General features: G+C 48.1%; 1 protein-coding gene across 3 annotated transcripts in view; it reads right to left on the bottom strand.

Annotated features, from left to right (window-relative positions):
* The window catches only part of LOC135912204 (galactosylceramide sulfotransferase-like), a 119,069-nt gene that overhangs the window by 76,365 nt on the left and 20,002 nt on the right, over window positions 1-22,702 (bottom strand). For 2 of the 3 annotated variants that reach the window (XM_070538169.1, XM_065444583.1), the window contains exon 2: window positions 4,225-4,368. In XM_070538169.1, coding sequence (XP_070394270.1) covers window positions 4,225-4,239 — 15 coding nt within the window. In that variant the 5' untranslated portion in view covers window positions 4,240-4,368. The remainder of the gene's footprint in view (window positions 1-4,224; window positions 4,369-22,702) is intronic. The other variant, XM_070538170.1, reaches the window with a different exon arrangement.

The raw sequence follows: 22,702 nt of genomic DNA, 5'->3' as shown, positions 1-22,702 counted from the left end.
CCCTATTTCAGGACTTCTAGTGTTTCATAACAGCAGAGAATGTTTGACAGCGGCAATTTACAAGCTGTAGGTCACTCACATCTCTCGGAATCTGCTGCATGGCGGAATGTGGTCGAAGTCGTTTCCTTCAAGAGCGCAATGGCAACGTCAGATCCAAAACAAGCAGCGATTTCCTTATCCAGTGCCCCAGATGTGGGGAGCAGATACCGTAGACTGTTATGCTTGTGCCCTGGGATTTGGGTGACGGGAGGACAGTGCTATGGTGTGTCGACGGTGGAGGCAGCATTCATCCCCGCAAGGTGCCTTCTTCGGGCACACGACGACTACGTGCACGGCTCGGGTTTCCTCGCCGATGCATGGCGTCCACGACGGAAGCGGCCACTGGCTCACTGACTGCTATTCGGCCCCTCCCCGTGCCGGCAGCACTGCACCCCTCCGCGTCCGGCGACGCCCGCACCACGACGACTCCCGCTGTGTTTGGGACGGTTTAGAAAGAAGGGTTGTGTATCGACCCTGTTCCTCTCAGTTCGTTCCGTTTGGCCTCTGCCGGGCCATAAAACTTGCGTTGCGCACCATTCTGACCGACCGCCAAATCGGTCTGACGCCAAAGCACGAATCCAGGAAGCGCCAGCCACCGAGAGCTGCGTCAGGACCACGAAGGCTGGCCGGACCCTCTCTCTCTCGACCTTTTTTCGTCATTAGGGATTGTCTGGGGAATTGAGGAGTGGGGAGGGGGGGTGTTATTTTAAGCAGCTTGCCGCTGCTCTGTTCCTCTCTCCGGATAACCACGACGACATGTAAACATTGTATAAAGAATTGTTCTCCAGGAAAGGCCTCCTCGTCTATGACTCTGCGTGAAGTGGGGTCCAGACCTCCTGCCGGCCACGCATACCTCGGCACAGGCAACAACTGGATGGCAAGTGGTGGGACCGAGCCTGAAGTATGACGGACGACAGCACACCGAGATCACAGTGACGGACAGCACAGGGCTAGCGAGTGTTGGGTTTACTTTTTTCAGTTACCAGGCTGACTGGATAGAGGTTTAATCCTAGCCGCTGGTAGGCGCCTGCCGCAGAAGCGTGTGTTTTGGTACTTCTGGGTAGAGGTCGAGGCCTTGTCAAGCCTGTGTTCCGCGATGGATCTCAAACGGTTGCATAGAACTCAGCTCATATCCCTTTGCGAGAAGCAAGGCATTTAACTTAGCTTCAAATGACGGAAGCCAGCACCATTGAAGTGCTTGATAAGGCGGATAGGGAGAAATGTGGAACGAGATTCTAAGGCTCAATGTGGACAAGCAGAAGCTAGCAGAGCTTCAGATAGAGAAACTATGACTTGAAGTCGAGTTGAGAATGCAAGTGTGTTTCCATAATCAGAGGGAGAAGGTAGACATGACCTTTATGATCTATCTGAACTTATGCATCCCTTAAAGGTAGGGCAAGACATAGGCCTCTATCTCGTAAATTTCGAGAGAACTTGTGAGACGTCAAAATTTGTGCGCAGCACTTGGGTGCGGCGCTTGCTCAATTTGTTGCCCTGCCAGGCAGCAGATGTGCTTGCGAGGTTGTCTGCGTAACTATGGTCAAGTGAAATAGAGCCTATTAATTCGGTTTCATTTGTCAGCAGAGGCATTCAGGCAGAGATTTCGAAGTCTGAACAAAAGGAAAGGCGCAGCTTTTGTCGAGTTTGCTTATGAGGTAAAGGTAAATTAAGCCGAGAGGTTAAAGGGCGCCAAAGCTTTTGACAGCTTTGAAATGGCGGCAGAGATGTTTGCCTTGGAGCAGTTTTACTCAAAAGTGCCGGAAGCATTGAAACTTTGGATCCAAGGCAGCGATCATGTCAAGTCGGTGCTGTCAGTCGCTGACCTGGCGGATCAGTATGCCTCACGCAGAGGAATTGGGGAGAAGGCTGCGATCGCCAGTGTGGTGGAAAACAGAGGCTGGGAAGGTAAAGCTAAGCCCAGTAATGTGAAAGATGCAGCGAAAGTAGCGGATCTAAAGGTCAGCGAGAAGCCGGTCGGAGAAGAGGAGAGAGAGATTCGTGAGGAACGATCAAAGAACTTGTTCGAAGAACGGAGGCCGGTGACGTGCTCCAACTGCAATAAAACCTCAAACCCAAAGTTGTGTCCGCGTACGCTTCTGACTCGCAGACTAATTACGAGTTGCTGAAACCGCACGTGTCTGAACTGCAGGTGAATGGGAAAAACTGTAACGTGTTGTAGGACAGTGGAGTAAGCATTGACCTGGTCCATCCGAATTATGTGAAGCAGGAGCAGTACAATGGCAAATGCGCTTGGATAAACACTGTGTTCGAGGACACGAGCGTCTGCCTTCCGGTCGCGTATGTGGTGATCAGCGGGCCATTCGGTGGAGTTTGTACTGAAGTGGCTGTTTCCAACAATCTGCCGCCGCAGTACCCATACCTGTTCTCGAAGCGCACCGATCGCCTACTGAGGAACGAAGGTAAACATTGAGTGGAGCGTACCGTTCAAGCTCTAATGAGATCTAAAATGCGTGCCTTGGATGCTAAATTTGGGATGACGTCAACGAGGAGGCGTTTCAGGGGCTCAAATTGGCTGCCTCCGCATCTACCGTGCTGCGTGCACCGAACTACGACCGACCCTTCGTTGTACAGGGCAATGCAAGCAATCGTGGGTTGGGGATTGTGTTGTGTCAAGAGCATGACATTTGTGAAGAGCACCCAGTGTTATATGCTAGCCGACAGCTCACGGTACGAAGGAGCTGTACAGCACATCGGAAAAAAAAATGCGCATGCCTTGTTTGGTTATCTCGAGAACTAGACTGCTATCTTTACTGAACGATATTTTTCTTTTTGACTGATCATTGCGCGCTAAAGTGGCTGCCTCAAATGTCAGGCCGAAATCGCGGATTGTTAAGGTGCAGTCTAGCACTTCAAGAGCTGAATTTCAGCGTGCGCTATCGAAAGGGAGCAGCCATTGCCAATGCCGATGGTTTAAGCAGCGCGTTTTAGTTTATCTTGCCAGCTAGTGCTAATTTTTTTTTCGCTGCAACTGTATAATTTCGCTTGCTTGCCTTGTGAAGAAGCGAGAACTCTTGTGTGACTGCCAGGAGTTAACGAAGTATTCGATTTTTCAATGTCAATGCCAGCTTGGTCGCTTGGGGAGTATGGCTGGCCCTGCCAAGCCAGTCGTTTCGTTGTACGTGATTTAGCAGAAAATCAAGCGACAGGAGGCGAAGCAGATTTCTTCCGACGAGGAGCTGAAACTTCTCACCGTACGAGATCTTCCCCGTCGTTAAAGGAGCTGTTATGATCGTGCCCTGGTATTTGGATGACGGGAGGCCAGCGCTATGGTGTGTCGATGGTGGAGGCAGCATTCATCCACGCATGGTGCCTTCTTCGGGCGAACGACGACTACGTGCACGGCCCAGGTTTCCTCGCGGCGGTACGGCGCCCACGACAGAAGCGGCCACCGGCTCACGGATTGCTATTCGTCCCCTCCCCGTGCCGGTAGCAATGCACCCCTCCCCCCACCCTCCCTGCGTCCGGCGGCGCCCGCACCACGGACGTTTCCCGCTGTGTTTGAAACGGTTTCCAAGGAAGGGCTGTGTTTAGACCCCTTGCCTTGCAGTTGGTTCCGTTTGGCCTAAGCCGAGCCATAAAACTTCCCCGGCGCACCATTCTGATCGACCGCCAGATCGGTGTGACACCGCAGAGCGGTTACAGGAAGTGCCAGCCACCGAGAGCGGCATTAGGACCACAGAGCCTTCCCCCTCTCTCTCAACCTTGTTTTGTCCTTCGGACTATCTGTGGACTAAAGGTTGTTATTTACGCAACTTGCGGCTTCTGTGTTCCTCTCTCCCGATAACCACGGCAACATGTAAACATTGTATAAAGAATTGTTCGCCGATAAAGCTCATCTCTTCTATGACTCTGCGTGAAGTGAAGTCCAGACCTCCTGCCGGCGCCGCATACCTCGGCACACGCAACAAGACACACATATTCTACAGTCCACCTGGCCTCGTCTCTTATCAAACTTCTTTATTTCTACCACCACGGTGGGTCTGGGAAGACGGTGGGTCAGGGATATCCAAAAATTTGAAAAAAAAACACAGTTTAGTACCGCTTACTGGGTCCGAGAATTTCTGAACAGGCATTCCAACATATGAACGCATATTGTAATAAATTATTTTTCTTGTTCCTTAAAATAAAGACATATAACTTGCTTGGACTAGGTGAAATACTTACCACTTGTTGTGTCATTTGCTGTCAAGCTGAACAGGACACTTGACCTGATTCAGTGCTCCAAGGATATTTTTCTTGGGTGGCAAATGGGAGCCTAGGAGCAAAAATAACCAGGTTCTGCTGAGGCAGAACGTCGAAAGAGATCCCCTGGGAAAGCGGCCAAAAAGATTAACCAAATAAATTTCGGTGCTTTTTCCACACCAGCTGCCAATAACAATGTGCGGCATTGGCGTAGGGATGCGCTGTTCCAATTATTGTCGTAAAAATCTTATAGATGGGTTAAGATATTTAGTGAAGTGAGTGGACATACTTGTAGTGGTCGCGTATGTTCTTTTCATCCTGCTAAAATTAATATTTAGTAAATTTCTTTATTTAAATTTACTTACCTTAGTTTATCTCTACTGCATTGCGTAAACGTTCTGAATGACGTAATTAAATGGCTGACAGGGCCGTTAAAGAACGTGGGCCGCGTGTAGCCTTTTTTTGTTGTTGTTGATCGCCAAACGAAAGCACAGGAAATTGCAAGGTACTACGCGAAAACGTCTACCCGAGCCAGTGATACGAGTGGTATGAAATATTTCCCTTTTAATGTGGTACGTTTTGCCTATTACGCATCTTGAAGGCTACGCGTTGAAAGGTCGCTAGTTTGCGGCGAGGTTTATGTTATCCAGGTCAGCTGCGGCGTTAAATAAAGCAAGGCAGCACGAACTTTCCTCCAAGAATACGATTTCTGCACGTTTGGTTCTGCACTGTGGCTGTTGCAGGTATTATGTAATCCTTTCTATAGCCTGTAAACTCGGGAAACGACAAGATGCCTTGGCACGTGAGTTAATGGTTTCGTATGATATCCGTACAAATAGACATCTGAATAAACGATACATATGTGCCCTTATATAATAATTGAATTCCACTCGGTGAGCTAATCTTAGAACGAGCGTATACCTTTCCGATTTCATTTTCATTGCTGCCTAATCCAATTTTAGTGCGCAAATGTGTGTCGTACACTTGTGTCCTCTGCAGTATAGCGTGCTTGTCTTACTGAGCAGATAAAGTTGCGCGTGACGTTCTTTCCTCTCCACTCCTTTCTTCTAATCGTTTCGCTCTTTTTCAGCCTTATGAAGCGAGCTTTGTAATTTAAGAATTGCCGAAACATTTCTGCCCTGATTTATAGATGTGTAGTTCAGACCATCATACACTACTCTTATACACTTCATTTAGATTTGTATCTATTATAAATGGTGAGGTAAAAGTAGAGGACTTACTCGTGAAATCGAGTGTGACATATCGTATTCTTAAGGCAACGAAGAAACAACGGCATTTAACCGCACACTAAAAACTGAATGGTCATAACGCTTTGCTTCATGCTTACATTTCATATATATTGTAACTACGTTAGAATGGACACGGTCCATTAGATTTAACTACAGTTCAATTTTTACGGTTCTGTGGTAATTTCAGTTATTGCTATAAGTTCGTGTTCTCATATTTAGCATTCAGAATTTTTATAACCGACTTATTACGTTGGAGCAGAGAACAGCACTGAATCTGTGACCGTATGGTATCCATATGCAGCAGTAACAATAAAAGGTCATTGGCTTATTTCATCCACCCTTGTACGATAATTAGGTGATCCTCCCATGCCAGTGCCTTGTAATATAGGAGACATTAGCAACGATTCGAACCTACGCATGTTATCACGAGCGTACCGATTATCGTATATTTAATACCACTGCTATGCTGAAACTAAAGATGACCGTCACTGATTCAGTGCCTGTCGCCTAACACCACAGGCCTCACAAATATTTGTTTTATGTTCACACTATACAAGCCGTAAACGTTCATTAGAGATAAATTACCATTTTAATAACTGAATGAGGTTGCATTTCATCTAAGCATTAGCATGCCGCAAAAGTAAGGAAACAGTCAATTACTGATCTTGTAGGTTTTGAGCAAATCGCACAATTTGCGCTGCCAATCTCTCATCCTGTACGGAACTTTACCGTTTCGTACCATATACTGGTTTGTGAAATTTTTACTTATGAACACCCACTTTATTGCCCTGCCTTCACACCATTGAACTGCTGAACTGTTCGATGACACGTAGTTACTCGGTTGGGAGCGATATCGTATCAAATTGAGAAGGCAGTGACACAATTCTGACACACAGATGACTACAAGAGAACAGGTCAATAAGTGTGTGTATTTCTTTTGCGTGTATTCAAAACAAGCACTGGTGGTTTCACAAAATTCGGCACAGCCAATGCTACTGTGCACTTTTTAATTCACGCGACCATTCTGAAAATTTCACGCAAGCATAATGTATTTTATAATATTAGCAATTGCATCCACTTTACGGGAACACAGCCCTTCAAAAAGTTCAGGCTGCTAAAAATATTTTATGATAAGGCTAACTTATTAGGATAATACTTCTATATTCATACAGTGAATCAACGAAGACTATAATGGTTTTTCAGGCTGAACGTTGAGTCATATGCTTCTCGTAAAAGCTCAAGCTTTTGATTTACCTTAAGGTATTTGGTTTCACACGAAAAATCAGGCCACTATCAAAGCGGGTTGTTTGTTCTTTGCATAACAAGGATACCTCTGTCGTCAGAATAGCCGGAACTAGTGCTTGTGTATGATTTTGTTTCACGCAGCGTTGATCAGAATTCACCCAGAGGTCGACATAGGGAATTTTTCTGTTCGACACATCAGTATTTGGCTTCTGTACCAGAAGTAACTCTGTTAACTCGTCCTTCACTGCGGAATGCTATCCCTGCCCAGCTGAACCCTCAAAATAATTCAAAATTAAGTAGCACAGAAGTGCCATATTTAACGCTGAACATTCCTGCTGACTTACCCGAAAGTTAGCTGATAGACATTCAGCAAAATAGCAGCGTCAGCCAAAGCGCATCCCTCAGGTGCAGGTGCTGTGGGCGCTGCCACAGCAACCAACTCTACCCTATCTCCGTCTCTCTCTCCTTTAAGAGAGTTGCACCTTCTTCGCAAGACACGGACGCTCATCGCCTCATTTTCAAAGTAACTGAACTCCGTTCCCATTGTATGACTAGAACCGTGTTTCCTGAGCTGCTCACATATCAAAGAACTCGCCTCCTGAGGAGCGGGCACTAAGTATAAAACATATATTTATTGAGAAATTTAGAGTATCAACAGCTAGCGTACTCTTGATCTGAGCGCCACAATCTAGAGGGCGAGGGCTCAGTTCGGAACGAAAGGAGAGGGGGGGGGGAGGAGAGAGTGCACAAAGAATGTGCAGTGAAGAAAAAAAAAGCGCATTGCTTTCAGATAGCTGCGTACTAAATATTCAAAGCGAAAGGGAAGCTTGATTTTTCATCTTTTCTCGTGAAAAAACGAACTTCTATGCAAATTTGGAATTTGCGACCTCAATTCAAAAATAGAAGAATCCTCAAGAACAACGGTGAGTTGTGCCACAACTTATAGTTGACAGTTAACACCCGTATGAAACAGTGATGACGCTTGTTAAACCCTATAAATAATGTGCTAGATGCAAGCATCCCCATCGCGTTTACTGCATTGAAAGTGTTCCAATTTTTGTGTGAGACGAAATCTCACCTAGTTTCATAAGCTTATGAATAGAAAAATTCTAAGTGCCAGCCAGACAAATAAATATTTCCTGCTTGCAAAGAGATCGACGTGTCAACAACAAAAAAACCATCATATGCAAATGGAGTGCGTTTTTGGAAAGGCAGTGAAGGAATGTAAACGTTTAGGCACGTTAGCATTAATTTACAAAAGTGTGCAATTAATCCAGGAGCGATTAAACTGACGTTTCACCAGTAACTTACTGTTGATTTTGATGCTATAAGCCAACAGCTCCATATTTCTGCCTAAAATTTTGCACACCGTTACCCAAAAAACTACACTCCTAGTTGGTCAGCATTCAACTGACACCGTTCTTGGTAACTGATGTCGTGAGTGTTTAAATTTGTTGTTAGTTCCTACAGAACCGGAAATGCCTGTAGCTCTAGGAATGGTTCGGAAGCTATTACACTGAGCGTGACGTCTGGAAAAAAAGGATCCGCCGTGGTTTAGAGCAAACCCAGACTAAATGACCGACCTGAGTCTTCTTAATCGACACGAAATCATATTCGCATTCCCTACAAGAGTGACAAGAAGAAGCGGAATTTCAGGAAGAGAGCACTAGACGATTCGTAATAAATTGAACTCATAAAGCAGACATTTACCATGAAGTTAACAAATGGTTCGAATATTAAGCATGCACACGCCCTTTGCATAGAGTAAAGCACGTTTTCAAAAGTTGCACCTCGTCGTCCTTGGCCAACTCATAGGTGAAACACAAGCTACTGCTCATTTGCTAAACAAACGGGCACTTAAATTTATAGCTTGCTCTGAAATTTCGGACAATTAGGGCAGGTAAAGCGTAATAAGCAAAGCCACAATAATACTGAATCTATACGCACTATGATCAGACAAATGTGCTCCCCACCACTCCCATGGTGGCTGAACGAATTCAGCGCGAGAGTTACCTCTACAAATTATTGTATGAAGCTCTATGGCGTTGTCCACACCAGCCGCATCAGGAATAGGAAAGCGTGCCGAGAACTACAGCTTTTGCAACGCCAGGGAAGCCTTAGCCGCATTGTGGCTCGCAGGTAATCTGTGGTAAACAATGAGACCCCAAAAAGGCATAAACTTTTTTGAGCCGTCGCGAAGGGCAGCGGGACGCACGAAATTTCACTGCAGAGCAAAAGCATTTTGGAACCGCTCCGAAAACTTGGGCACAACGATGCTTACTGCTGTCTTGTCAAAGGCTCATGTGCTGCGGTACAAAGCCTATTTTACGGTTCGAACACGTGCCTTTCTTGTTCAGGAAGTTCTTGACGAAAAATACTGCGCGGAAACAGGGATGAAAATGTGCGGAAATAACACAGCCTTATTCTTGTCCACTCTTCATTCGTCATTTTTCTCGTATGAGAGCAATCCGTATACAAAGCTGACATTTAGGCGTACTTGCCACATACATTTTTCTATGTTGCTGCGCTTGTGAGCTTCATTGTCGGGTGTTAATTTTAGTCATTTTGAAGAAGCTGACATTATTTGCATGGCGGGTCGCAGTGTACACGTAGTTATAAAGGAAAGTATTCATTATTGCGAATACTGACTTCTTACTGTTAACTTCCTTTATTGTGTAAGAGTGCTGAACTTGAATAGTTGCGAATTCATGCTTGGCTCGCGGGAATCCTTAAGCTAGCGTCAATTTTCACATGTGCGCCTTGTGACTTTCGTACTAAATATGCCACTGTTTCAGGTAAGTTTCAGAAAAAAACATCCCTCTGAAAGCTGCGAACGATAATGGCGACGCAACTACACATTTTGGCGAACATTAAGACTGATATCTCAAAGTGATGCTTTTCTCGGAATTTATGCTAGACACATTGACTTCACTATGTGAAGGTTTCAATTTCACAACTTGAACATGTGAATAAATACTGTGGCCAAATAATGCAGCTTTTTATTAATGCAAATGTCCCTTTCAATTTGTCGAGCAAATAAGGTAGCTTTTTCATACAGTCAACATGAACACAAGTTGTTGCGGGATATTTCACGGGCGATGTTGAAAAAATGACTCAGTTTCGCCGGAAAGGCGAAGCGTCGATCGCGATAGCAAATTATTAGAGCCATGAATAGTAGTTTCATCGGCTGTAATCAATTTGTAAACATGCGCTTAATAATTAAAAATAATACTAATATAAAAATAATTACTAATAACGCATGAACACATCTCACTCGTTGACCGCGGACACTGGCTGTAAGAACGCTGCTGTGGAGAAAAGCGGCAGCACCAGCGAGCGAACTGACCTTCGTGCTGCCTCTTGCTACAACGCAAACTAAGGGGCGTGAACACAGCCCGCACACAGCTATCAGCCCGCGGCGCGCCCAGGCTCGGTCACCATTGCAGATCGCCTTGAAGATACGGCTCGCGCGGCAGGTGCAAGGAAAGAAGGGAAGTAAATCTAATCAAATAAGGAAGATATCATAAAAGAACATATATTGAGCATCGCTGCTGTAAGCTGAACTTCATATTCCGCAGGAAGGCTACATATTTTTTGTTGTAACAGAGTAAACAAAGATACAGTGAACTCAACAAATACCAGTGCCTTGAAAAAGCAGGGCAGGTATCAAAAACATTTTTGTATAGACCGTGCTTGACACATCATTATCGTAGAAATCATCTTGCTGCAAGCTTAAACAAAGCTAATAAACTAGATCCGAGAACGCCGTATACATAGGACTAGCATCGTCTACCAACTAAACGTTTATTCCAAACACCACGCTTTTATATTGTCGCTATCACAACTGTCGCGATACAGCTTATCCTGAAAGTAAAAGTACGTACGGTCATGAGCACAAGAAATAATTCCGTAGCGCAATCTAGACCGAACGTATCTAAACCAGCGATGTATGATCGCCAGCAGGAAGCACGCAATTTGGTGTGACTTAAGTCATTAGGACGAAGGTCATTAGAAGGACAACCACATTATCTATAAGCGCGTTGTCAGGGTGTCCTTATGAAAGAATTCATTATGAAAAATGGCGTCATTCATAAAGGCTACATATGTTGGTAACGAGCAAACAAACACGAAGCAATATGCTTAGTGGGATAAAAATAGAGATCAGCATCAAGCCCGATGATGGGAATAAACGGTCAATATCCACCTAGTTGGAGCGTTTACGAACTTTAAGAGTGGCGAATGAAAACGAAATACAAAAAGGGGGGGGGGGAATATTATTCATCAGCATACACGGAAAAGTGGACAAAAAAGGTAATGTCCTGGTATAGAGAGTGAAAACCGCCTTTTGTGGATTTATATAAATGATAATCGCACCGGGAAGAGCAACCATACACAACGAAATAAAGAACACTGGCCCACACATGACTTTCGAGAAAAGCTAACTCGTCTTTCGGGTGAAGCATCCATGGCTAGTTTACACATTTGACTCCAGCTCAGCTCAGCTGTGGTCCGCCGCTGGGCGAAGACCTCTCGGCGATCTCCAATTACCTCTTTCTTTCCTAGCTGGTTCCAATTTGCGCAACCAGATTTCAAAATTTCATCATCCCACCTAATATTCTGCGTTTTGGTCTGCACGTCCCTTCCCTTGGCCCCATTCAGTGACTATAATAGTCCACCGGTTATCAACTGTATCCATTACCTGGAAGACACAACTCATTTTTTTCTCTTAATGTGAGCTGGAATATGGGCTATGCCAGTTTTCTCTCTGATTCCGTTCGTTCTCTTGTACCTTAACGTTATATCTAAGGTTTTTTGCTTTCCACAGCTCTTTGTACGGTCCTGCCCGCGTTCTCGGGCTTTCATGTTAGCGTCCAAGTTTCCTACCCATACCTTGGGATCGGCAGAATACAATGGTTGCACACTTTTTTTAAACGCAGTAGCATTCTCCTAATCAGGATTCGGTACTACATGCCGTATGCATCCCTACCTGTTTTTATTCCTCCGTAAATTTCTTGTTCATGATCAGGGTCCTCTGTGAGCAGTTGACCTAGGTAAGCATACTCCTTCACAGATTGTAGAGATTTACTGGCGATCTTGAGTTCATGTTCCTTTGCCAAGCTATCGAGCATTACCTTTTCCAAATTCATATTGTTACGGAAGGACGAAAGAAGACAGAGGAAGAATAAGATTGCGATGCGCTGGCTGCTGCGTGTTGCGGTGGTCAGCCATCTTATCTACGCTGACTCATCCTGTATATATGTTGTAAATACAGTCTTTATATATTCCTAACATCCCCGTAACATATTGGTGTGAGGTGCGGCATACCACGGCTGGAAACGGAGCTCCACAGTGCACGTCGCATCACCGTCCGCACCATGGGTGACGGTGAGCATGCAGGATCAACCTTGTTGCCGCCTCCAACATCACCGTCGCCACCTACGTCACTGTCGCCTTCAGTTTTGGTTGCGCAACCCAAGGATCCTGGAACTTTCTGTGGGACCGATGGCGCCGACGTTGAAGAGTGGGTGGTTATGTATCAACGCGTGAGTGGAATCAACACATACGACCTTACGCTTATGCTACCCAACCTGTTCTTCTACCTACGAGGCACGCCAAAGGTGTGGTACAAAAAGCACGAAAAGGAGCTCACCAGATGGGACCAATGCAAAGAGAAGTTGACAGAGTTGTTTGGCAAACCAGCCGGCCGTAACATTGCCGCAAAGCAGGAACTGGCCTCCCGTGCCCAATCCCCCACGGAGGGCTATGTCTAGTACATCCGGCACGTGCTGGCACTTTGCCGTAAAATCGATCGCGACATGACAGAAGCTGAAAAGGCTGGGCACGGGCTTAAGAGCACTGCTGAAGAGGCCTTTAATCTGCACGAGTGCAAAAGCTGCTCAACAGCTGATGCCATCATTAAACACTGCCGACAATTTGAGCAGGCCAAAATCTGACGCGTCTTGCACGCTGAGCAACCTGGGCCGTTTTAATGGAAATTCCCGCATTGTTTCGCCCATCGTCGAATCCAATAGCGCCGGCAACTGTACTAGGAACAAGTGGTACAGTCGCTCACCATAGCCGGGTGGACACCAGTCGTGCTCACCGCAAACAATTCGCCCATCTTCCCGTTCACCGCATCCACGTCCCCTTTCGCCCTCTGTGGCTTTTGCCGCAACCTTTCGGAAAACTAAGAAATGCAGCCCTCAGAGGTGGTGCTACATTGCCTACTACTGCCGCAAATCCTCTTTCTGTACCCACAGGGAGAAGCGTAATTGTTGTTAAAATAGACGGCGTACCTGTCCAGGCACTCGTCGACACTGGAGCCCACGTTTCTGTGATGAGTGGTAGCTTACGTAGGCGGTTAAAGGAGGCATACCCCAGAAGCTTCCCTTGTGCTTCGTGTTGCCGACGGCGGCGTGCTGATTGTTCTTAGAATGTGTATTGCGCGCTTAATTATAGCCGGCCGCCCTACTTCTGTTCTGTTTGCTGTGATCGACAACTGCCCTCTTGACGTTTTCCTTGGTTTGGACTTTTTATCCACTCATTGTGCTGTCATCGACTGCGTGACCGGCGTTCTTCAGTTAGAACTTTATCAACTCGCCGATGCTCCGAGCACCGCGCCACCGCACTTGTGCTCGCCACGATGTGCGTCTGGCACCCGAGACAGTTACTTACGTGTTTCTCACCGCTCAGATACAGTTTCCTGATCATGAATATGTGCTTCGCCCCATCGTCGACATGCTTTTGAACCGGAACCTTGCTCTTTCACATACGCTGGTCACGGTTACTAATAACGACGCCGTTCTACCGCTTCTGAATTTCCGCCTGTGCCCGCAAGTGATTCCGGCCGGCATGTTCTTTGCCAGCGTTTCTATTGGTTCTGAATTTGACATTGAGAGTCTGAATGCCAACAGCGGTTTCTTAGCGACAATTGCACCTCGCAGCTCAGGTTCCTTAATGGATGACCTCGCGGAAATTATTGCACCTGACCTCAGCTCGGCACAGGTCACGGACATACGTCTCCTGCTTGAATCGTAAAGTGACATCTCTTGCTTTCGCCGACAGGCCTTCAGGCCAAACAACTGTTGTTCACCACCGTATAAACACTGGAGACACGAATCCTATTCCTCGGCGTCCCTATCGTGTATCGCATGCTGAACGTCGAGTCATCCAATCAGAAGTAAACAAAATGCTCCGCAAAGGGGTCGTCGAGCCATCAGCCAGCCTTTGGGCCTCGCCTGTCATGCTTGTGAAAAAGAAAGATGGTACCTGGCTTCTGTGCGTCGACTATCGCTACCTAAACAAGATCACTCGAAAAGACGTCTACCCGCTACCACGCATCGATGATGTCTTAGACTGCTTGCACGGAGTTAATACTTCTCGTCCATCGATCGTCGATCCGGCTACTAGCAGATTTTAGTTGATCAAATGGACCGCGAGAAGACGGCTTCATCACGCTGGATGGCTTGTATCAATTAAAAGTCATGCCCTTTGGCCAATGTCATGCTCATGCTACATTTGAACGTATGATGGACTCGCTTGTGCGAGGCTACAAATGGATCACCTTTCTTTCTTACCGTGACGACGTTATTGTTATTTTGTCCCACGTTTGGCAGCCACCTTTACCGGCTCTCTGCCATTCTTGTGGTCTTCCGAAAAGCTGGCCTCAACTGAACTCCACGAAGTGTCAAATCGGGCGCCGTCAGACTACCATGTTGGGACACCTGGTTGACGCATCCGGTGTTCAACCAGATTCGGAAAAAGTTCGCGCCGTACGCAGTTTCCCTGTGACACGTTCTGCTTCTGACGTGAGCTGCTTCGTCGGTCGGTGTTCATACTTTCGCCGCTTCGTCAAGAACTTCGCCGACGTTGCTCGATCTTTGATAGATCTTCCAAAGAAGAGCACGTCGTTCTCATGGGGTCCTGAGCAAGCTCACGTGTTCGCCACTCTCATCGGATTTCTGACCCTCCCCAACTTGCCTACTTTGATCCATCTGACTGACCGAAGTCCACACTAACGCAAGCGGTCATGGCATCGGTGCTCTTCTCGTGCAACAACAGAATGGTATTGAGTGCGTGACAGCTTACGGCAGCCGCCTGTTGTCACCTGCTGAGACAAATTACTCCATCACGGAGCGGGAGTACTTCGCTTTAGTCTGGGCTGTCGCCAAGTACCGGCCGCATTTGTACGGCCGCACGTTTTCGGTCGTTACAGACCACCACGCACGCTGCTGGCTGTCTTCCCTCCGGGACGTGACAGGACGGCTTGGTCGCTGGGCTTTGTGGTTACAGGAATTTTCATTTATTGTCAGTTACAAGACAGGACGCCTCCACAAGGACGCTGACTGCCTCCCTCCTCACTCCGTGGATCCCCCTGATCTTGCTGCGCATGATCCGGTGACCTGGGTGGTGGCTAATACTGACATGACTTACATGCGCGCTGAACAACAACGCGAAGAATTCTTGCAGTCAACGCTGGAGTGCAAGCTAGACGCCCCGACGGCACGTGCCGCATGTCGTTCGCGTACATGACGTACATGTACATGTACATGTACATGACGTTCGCGTACAACTCGTCCCGACATGACATCGCCGGATATTCACCCTTTTATCTTTTGTATGGTCGCCACCCCACGTTGCCGTTTGACACCATCCTTCCTTCTGTGCTACATGTTACAAGTGAGTGCGCTCGTGCAATCATCGATCGCGCTCACATGGCACGTCAAGTCGCCCGATCTCGTTTACTAGCCTTGCAGCATATACAAAAACAGCGTTCTGACTGGCACAATCGGGATGTTAAGTTCGCGCCAGGTGCTGGAGTGCTCCTTTGGTGACCATGTCATCGGGTTGGCTTCTCCCAGAAGCTTCTCTCTCGCTACACAGGGTCTTATGAAGTGCTACGTCAAGTTACCGACGTAAATTACGAGATTTCGCCGCTTCAGTTTGATGCATCCTGAAGTCGACGCCTGTTGACGTCGTCCACGTTTCGCGGCTGAAGCCATACTTCGCTCGCAATTCTTCGCCTATCATGCGCCGAGACAACGCTTTACGACCCGGGTGTCTTGTTACGGAAGGATGAGAGAACACAGAGGAAGAAGAAGATTGCCAGATTGTGGCTGGTGCGTGTTGTTGGTGGTCAGCTGTCTACGGTGACTCGTCTTCTATGTATATTGTAAATACAGTATTTATATATTCTGAACATCCCCGTGGAAATATTAAACTTCAACCCTACTCTTGCACTATCTAGGTTAAAGTCCTTACTGATTTGTTGCAGTTCACCCACGGTAATGCTGAACAAGACAATGTATCTACAAACCGAAGATGGCTGAGAAATTCGCCGTTGGTGCTCACTCCTAAGCCTTCCCAGTCTAACAGCTTGAACACTGTAAAGAAGACAATGAACAGCATTGTTGAGACTGTGTCTTCCTACTTATTTCTTAATATTTAATTTTATTTTATTGACTTGAGCCAAGGTATCTGTGGAATCTTAGATAGTTCTCAAGAAATCCACGCACACTCCCTGCTCTTTTTTGTTATTCAATGCCTCTACCACTGTTCGCATATATACTAAACCAAATCCCCTTTCATAATTTATGAAGTCATATAGAGAGGTCGATTGTACTCTGCACATTTATCAGTTGCCTCATTCATGGCATAACGTGATTCATTCTCAAATATTCCTTCCTGAAGCCAGCCTATTCTCTCGGCTGAATAAATTAAACTGTTGCCGTAATTTCATTGGAAATAATTTTGATGAATATATTGTTACGATGAGTTGCGAAGGTATGGTTCTATTTACAGGAGATGGACGATGGTCGTAGCGTGATCGCAGCGCAGCCCGGCCTCTCAAACTCCTCGTTGTCTTCGTCTTCTCTTTCTTCTCTTCTCCTCTTCTTGTCCGTGCCTTTCGTATCTGTTTAATTTCCCCGCAAGCAGACGAAGCCCGTGGGGCGAGTCAGGATGGACAAGGAGGGTAGAAAGGCTTCAGGCGAGCATTATGAGTCAGCTGAGTTCTGCTTGATCGCCGACCAATGCACAGTAGGCGAGCTATGACATAAGTGAGTTCGCTCAGGCGGTCCACAACTACATATGTGCCTGAATATTGTGACAGCAACTTTTGGCACAATCCACGCTTGCGTTGCGGTGTCCAAAGAAAGACTAAGTCACCTTTTTGCAGCGATACTTGTACGTGACGGTCGTCGTATCGCTCTTTCGAACGACTTTGCGAGGCCAGAGTACGAATACGAGCTATTCGACGCGCTTCCTCGGCGAGACACAGTCTCCGATACAGAATCATCACTGTGCATAACGAAGGGTAAGAAAGTGTCCAGAGGGCTTCGGGGAAACCTTGCATAGAGAGATAAAATGGGCTATAGTTCGTGGTTTCGTGCTTCGCCGTGTTGTACGCATAGGTGATGAAAGGCAGCACGTCGTCCCAGTTCTTATGATTGGAGGAGACGTACATGGCAAGCATGTTAGTCAGCGTTCTGTTTGTCCTTTCAACGAGGCCATTGGTCTGTGCATGATACGGCGTGGAATGACGAAACTGTGAAGTGCACAAACGAAGCAACTCTTCAATGGCATCAGCCGTGAACTGGCGACCACGGTCGCTGATGATGACACGTGGTGGGCCATGACGAAGGACCACGGAACGGAGCAGGAACGCCGCCACGCAAGCAGCAGTGGAAGACGGTATGGCTGCAGTTTCTGCATACCGTGTAACATGGTCTACGCAGAGAATTATCCAGCGGTTCTTGTTGTTGGATAACGGGAATGGACCCAAAAGGTCAATGCCTACTTGCTCTAACGGCGTACTGGGCGGTGTCAATGGCCGAAGGGGACCCGGGGCTGCGGTGGTCGGTCGCTTGTGACGTTGGCACGTTTCACAACTAGCGACATAGCGCTTGGTTGTTTCGTACATCTTGGGCCAGTAAAAGCGCTCCTGCGTACGATGCAGCGTTCGTACGAAGCCGAAATGGCCGGATGTCACATCGTCATGCATGGCGCGTAGAACGTCGGAGCGGAGACTCTCGGGGACAACAAGCAGAAAACGCGCTCCATGCCCGGAGTAATTAGTTTTGTACAGCAATTTTTCACGGACAGTAAAGCGACCGCTGCCTTTAGAAGTAAGGGCGGCGACAAAAAGCGGATCAAGGGTAACATCATCCCGTTGTTCTCGCTCAAAGTCTGCCGTGTCAGGGAACGTAGGAGTAACAGCAGCGAGACAGTCGTCAAAATTCTCAGCATCGCAGTCGGAAGTCGCAAGAGGAAACCGAGAGAGGCAGTCTGCGTCAGCGTGACGACGACCACTCTTGTACGATACCACAAAGTCGTATTCCTGGAGGCGCAGCGCCCAACGTGCGAGGCGACCAGACGGATCACGCAAACCGACCAGCCAGCATAAAGAATGATGGTCGGTGATAATCTTGAATGGTCTACCGTAAAGATAACATCGAAACTTTTGTATGGCGAAAACAGCTGCCAGGCATTCCTGTTCCGTAACCGTATAATTGCGTTCAGATTTGCTCAGACAACGGCTGGCATATGCGACAACATGTTCTGCGCCACTGTAACGTTGCACAAGCACCGCTCCTATCCCGACTCCACTAGCATCAGTGTGAACTTCAGTCGGGCAAGATGGATCAAAGTGACGCAAGAGGGGTGCTGACGTTAGTATAAACTTCAGTTAAGAGAATGATGCGTCACACTCTGGTGTCCAATGGAAGGATGCATTTTGTCACAAAATACTTGTCAGCGGGTAAACGATGTCGGCAAACCGGGGAACAAAACGACGAAAATACGAATATAGGCCAATGAATGAGCGGAGTTCTCGTGCTGACTTCGGTGTCTTGAAGGAGCTCGCTGCTTCAATCTTACGAGGATCGGGTCTGACGCCATCCTTGTCGAATAAGTGTCCCAGGAACAGTGTTTGACGTTCGCCGAACCGACACTTTTTTGAGTTTAGGACCAGTCCAGCCTTCTCAATGGAGTCGAGAAGGAGGCTGAGGCGTTCGTTATGTTCTTCAAACGTGCGGTCAAAGATTACAACATCATCGAGGTAACACATGCATATCTCCCACTTTAGACCACGTAGTACTGTGTTCATGAATCTTTCAAAGGTGGCAGGAGCATTGCAAAGGCCAAAAGGCATAACATTAAATTCGAATAGGCCATTGTTGTGCCATTACCACAAGCCCGGATTCCGAATCTGCAAGATGCGGAATCTATCCTGCGAGCGCCCTAATTCTCCCTTCACAAGTCAAGATGCTGAGCCGTCGTGCGGGAGAAGCCTCGGCGAGCAGCGTGTTTGGACGTGTCCGCGTGTGCCAGACAGCCCGGCGCCGCACCTCCCTTTGCCTGGAGGTCACCGCGCGCGCGAACTTTGAACCGGGTGGCCAGCGCGGTCGCTGGTTGGACCCCTCGGACGACCGTCGTGTGCTGACTTTGTATTGGGCCGTTTGAGTGACAATGGTCCCTCGGGGATTATAAAAGCAGCGGCGCGCTGCCTGAAAAACAGGATCCGCCAACCCACCGGGAGAGAGTGTCGCTCCCGACTGGGGTGAGATGTGTCACGCGTTTTCGCCGGACGTCGTCGTGCGAGAACAGTCGCGTTTGTTGTGAGCACTCGGCCCCAGTGCCGACCCGTTCATGTCCTGTATGATAACCTGTATATAATGTATAAAGTCCCTTTTGTTATTCTCATCGACGCCAGGCTCGGAGTCTTCGCTACCAACGCTCTGTCACGAAACGGGTGATGAGCGCTACGGGACCACAAAGCCGTAATCGTGGAACAGCGGTGCAAGTCGTAACACTGGTGGCACCGGTTGGAAGTTCGTAACACTGGATGGCAGCTACGGGATTGACCGGCATCACCTACCTCGGCGCGGTGAGTGCCTGAAGTTTACCTCAAACACCAGACTTTCTCTGACACAGGTTATAGTAGCTTAGGGAAGGATTTGGTGTTGCATTGTGATAACCTTGTGTGTTTCAAGCCTAGTAAGAGTGTTTTGAAAACCAGGGGATGCTGAGGGGGTAAACAGGGCAGTGTGTGATATACTTGCATATGTCTTACTAGTAGTGTTATAGTAGCGTACGGCAGGTATATTCAAAAAGGGTAAACAGCAGGAGGACAGTGTGAACGATGGAGAAGTACAAGGTGAAGGAACTTCTCGAAATTTGTGAGGAGTTGGGCATTGAGTTGGGCTCAACCAAAAGAAAGAATGCGATCCTTGAGGTCATGAGGACTGGGGACGTAACGGCTGAGGAAGCCGCAGAGGCCTTGGCGGGTATCAATGAACGTCGCGAAGAGGAAAAGGAGGAAAGAAGAGAACAGCAACGTCGCGAGGAGGAAAAGGAGGAAAGGAGAGAGATTCGTGAGCACGAGCTTAAAATGAAAGAGTTGGGGACCCGAAATAGATCGCCGGCGCCTAGTCTCACTTCTAACGTCCCAAGAATACGCGATCAACTTCCACCCTTTGTCGTCGGAGAGGATATGGCCAAATACCTCGTGAAATTTGAGCACGTGTGCGAACGGAATAGCATTGAGCGATCCCTTTGGGCACAGAATCTGTTAGCCTTGCTTCCTGGGGAGGCATCAGACGTAATAACTTGCTTATCGAAAGAGGCGTTTGAGAGCTACAGTGATGTGAAGGAAGCGCTACTGCGGAAGTACAAATTGTCGCCCGAAGCTTTCCGGCAGAGGTTCCGGTATGCAAAAAAGGGTAAGGAGTCGAATGTTGACTTCGCGTTTCGTCTAAAAGCCGACCTGGTGGAATGGCTGAAGGGCGAAGAGGTTTACGACGACCGCGACAAAATTGTCGAATGCATCGCGTTGGAGCAGTTCTACCGTTGCATTGATGAGGATGTCCGGCTCTGGCTGCAAGATAGGCTAAAGGAGGTTAAGCTAAACAAGGCAGCAGAGTTAGCGGAAGAGTATTACACCCGCCGCAGCTTGCACAGCAAGGCAGTGCGCGTAGAGAAAGCAGATAGAAGAGATGGGTTTTACGGGAAGCCCGACGAACGGAAGCAAATCACGCGTCGCGAGTTTCGGGACGACGAATCCCTTACCAAAGAAACTGTAAGGGATGGACAGAATGCATCTCAGAATGATGACGATGGTCCGAAACAGCGAAACGAAATGACGCGGTCTTTTGAAAAACGGAAACCGTTAACCTGCTACGATTGCAAAAACAAGGGCACATCGCTGCAAGCTGCCCAGAGAGAATTGCTTTTGCAACGATACAGGAAACTAACAAAAACATACGTCTATTGGAGCCCTATGTGCAGGAAATTAAGGTAAACGGCAAGAAGTGCCGAGCACTGCGGGACTCTGCAGCAACTATGGACGTTGTTCACCCGTCTTTCGTCTCCTCGAGTGATTTTACGGGAGAGTGCGTTAGGATACGGCAAGTGGCCGAGAAGGAGAGTGTCTGTTTACCGATCGCAACGGTTATCATTGAAGGAGAGTTTGGAAAACTTAACACCGAAGCCGCTGTGTCAGCCGCCCTTCCGGAGCAATTTTCCTACCTCTTCTCAAATAGCTCGGAGCAGCTGCTGAGGGATCAGGGCAAATCATTCTTTGCCGACGTGGCGTACATGGCCCCCACGCGATCCAAAGCGCGCCCGCTGTCGAGGGAACTTGACTTAGCGTCGGTGAGCGAAAGGCGGTGCGGCACACGGACTGATCAAGGTAACTTGAGTGGCGAGCAGTCGCTGGAGAGGCAGAGCTCGGAGGCTGGCCTAGACGAGCGGGTCCTGGAAGTGAGTGGGAGTGACGCGTGCAGTGCTAGCCGCGATATAGACTCGACGCCGCAATTAGGCGACGCGGGCTCCACACTCGCTCCGGTTTCCGCCAGCCGGCAGGAGCAGGCTGCAGTATAAAGAGAAAGTCTGATTCGCGAGCAACAGGAAGACTGTTCATTAGCCGATCTGAGGAAGAGCGTCAAACGGGGAGTGAAAAAAAAGGGGGTTTCATTTGGCAAGGAATCTGGCTTATTGTACCGCCGCTACACGGATAAGCAGGGTCGCAAATATAAGCAGCTTCGGATTCCGCGAAAATATCGCCGGGAAAAATGAATGACCTCATTTGCTTCCTCAGAAGTATGTTTTCGGTCCAAAGCGATTTCAAGGGGACCATTCTATTTGTAATTATTATTGCTGATTAATAATTGTTTCTATTTTGTTGTGTTGTTGATTTGAAAACTGATTGTTTGAGCCTTGTGTGCTAGATCGTACACCTGCCTCTTGTTGCAGCGGGAGCAAAAAGAGGGATAGCAATTTAGTTAGGTTGATTGGAATTATGGCCTTGTCTGGTGTTTGACGGGAGACAGAGGGCACTTGTTCGTGTTGGGTGTTGCCTTTTGCCGGTCGGTTTTGCAAGCTGCAGAACGACCAACCGGGACCAGTGGCGAGAAGCAAGGTCTTAGGAACGACCCGAGCGGAGCTGGTCAAGGTGCCTTGGCGACGACGCGAGAAGCAGAGCTCCTGTCCTGGCGAGTCGGACCTGGGCACGTGAAGGTACCTGGCGTCCCGACACTGGACGTGAACTTGGACGAGCCTGGCGAACGTGCGCGCCTGGCATCCGAGCCACGTGGAGGCAGCTCGTCTTCCCGGCGCCTTATCTGAGGGCGGGGATGCTGTTGTGCCATTACCACAAGCCCGGATTCCGAATCTGCAAGATGCGGAATCTATCCTGCGAGCGCCCTAATTCTCCCTTCACAAGTCAAGATGCTGAGCCGTCGTGCGGGAGAAGCCTCGGCGAGCAGCGTGTTTGGACGTGTCCGCGTGTGCCAGACAGCCCGGCGCCGCACCTCCCTTTGCCTGGAGGTCACCGCGCGCGCGAACTTTGAACCGGGTGGCCAGCGCGGTCGCTGGTTGGACCCCTCGGACGACCGTCGTGTGCTGACTTTGTATTGGGCCGTTTGAGTGACAATGGTCCCTCGGGGATTATAAAAGCAGCGGCGCGC

This window comes from Dermacentor albipictus, chromosome 1, assembly GCF_038994185.2.
Source record: "Dermacentor albipictus isolate Rhodes 1998 colony chromosome 1, USDA_Dalb.pri_finalv2, whole genome shotgun sequence".
Taxonomy (NCBI): Eukaryota; Metazoa; Arthropoda; class Arachnida; order Ixodida; family Ixodidae; genus Dermacentor; species Dermacentor albipictus.
The sequence above is the reverse complement of the archived record's forward strand: the minus strand, read 5'-3'. Positions and strand labels throughout refer to the sequence as shown.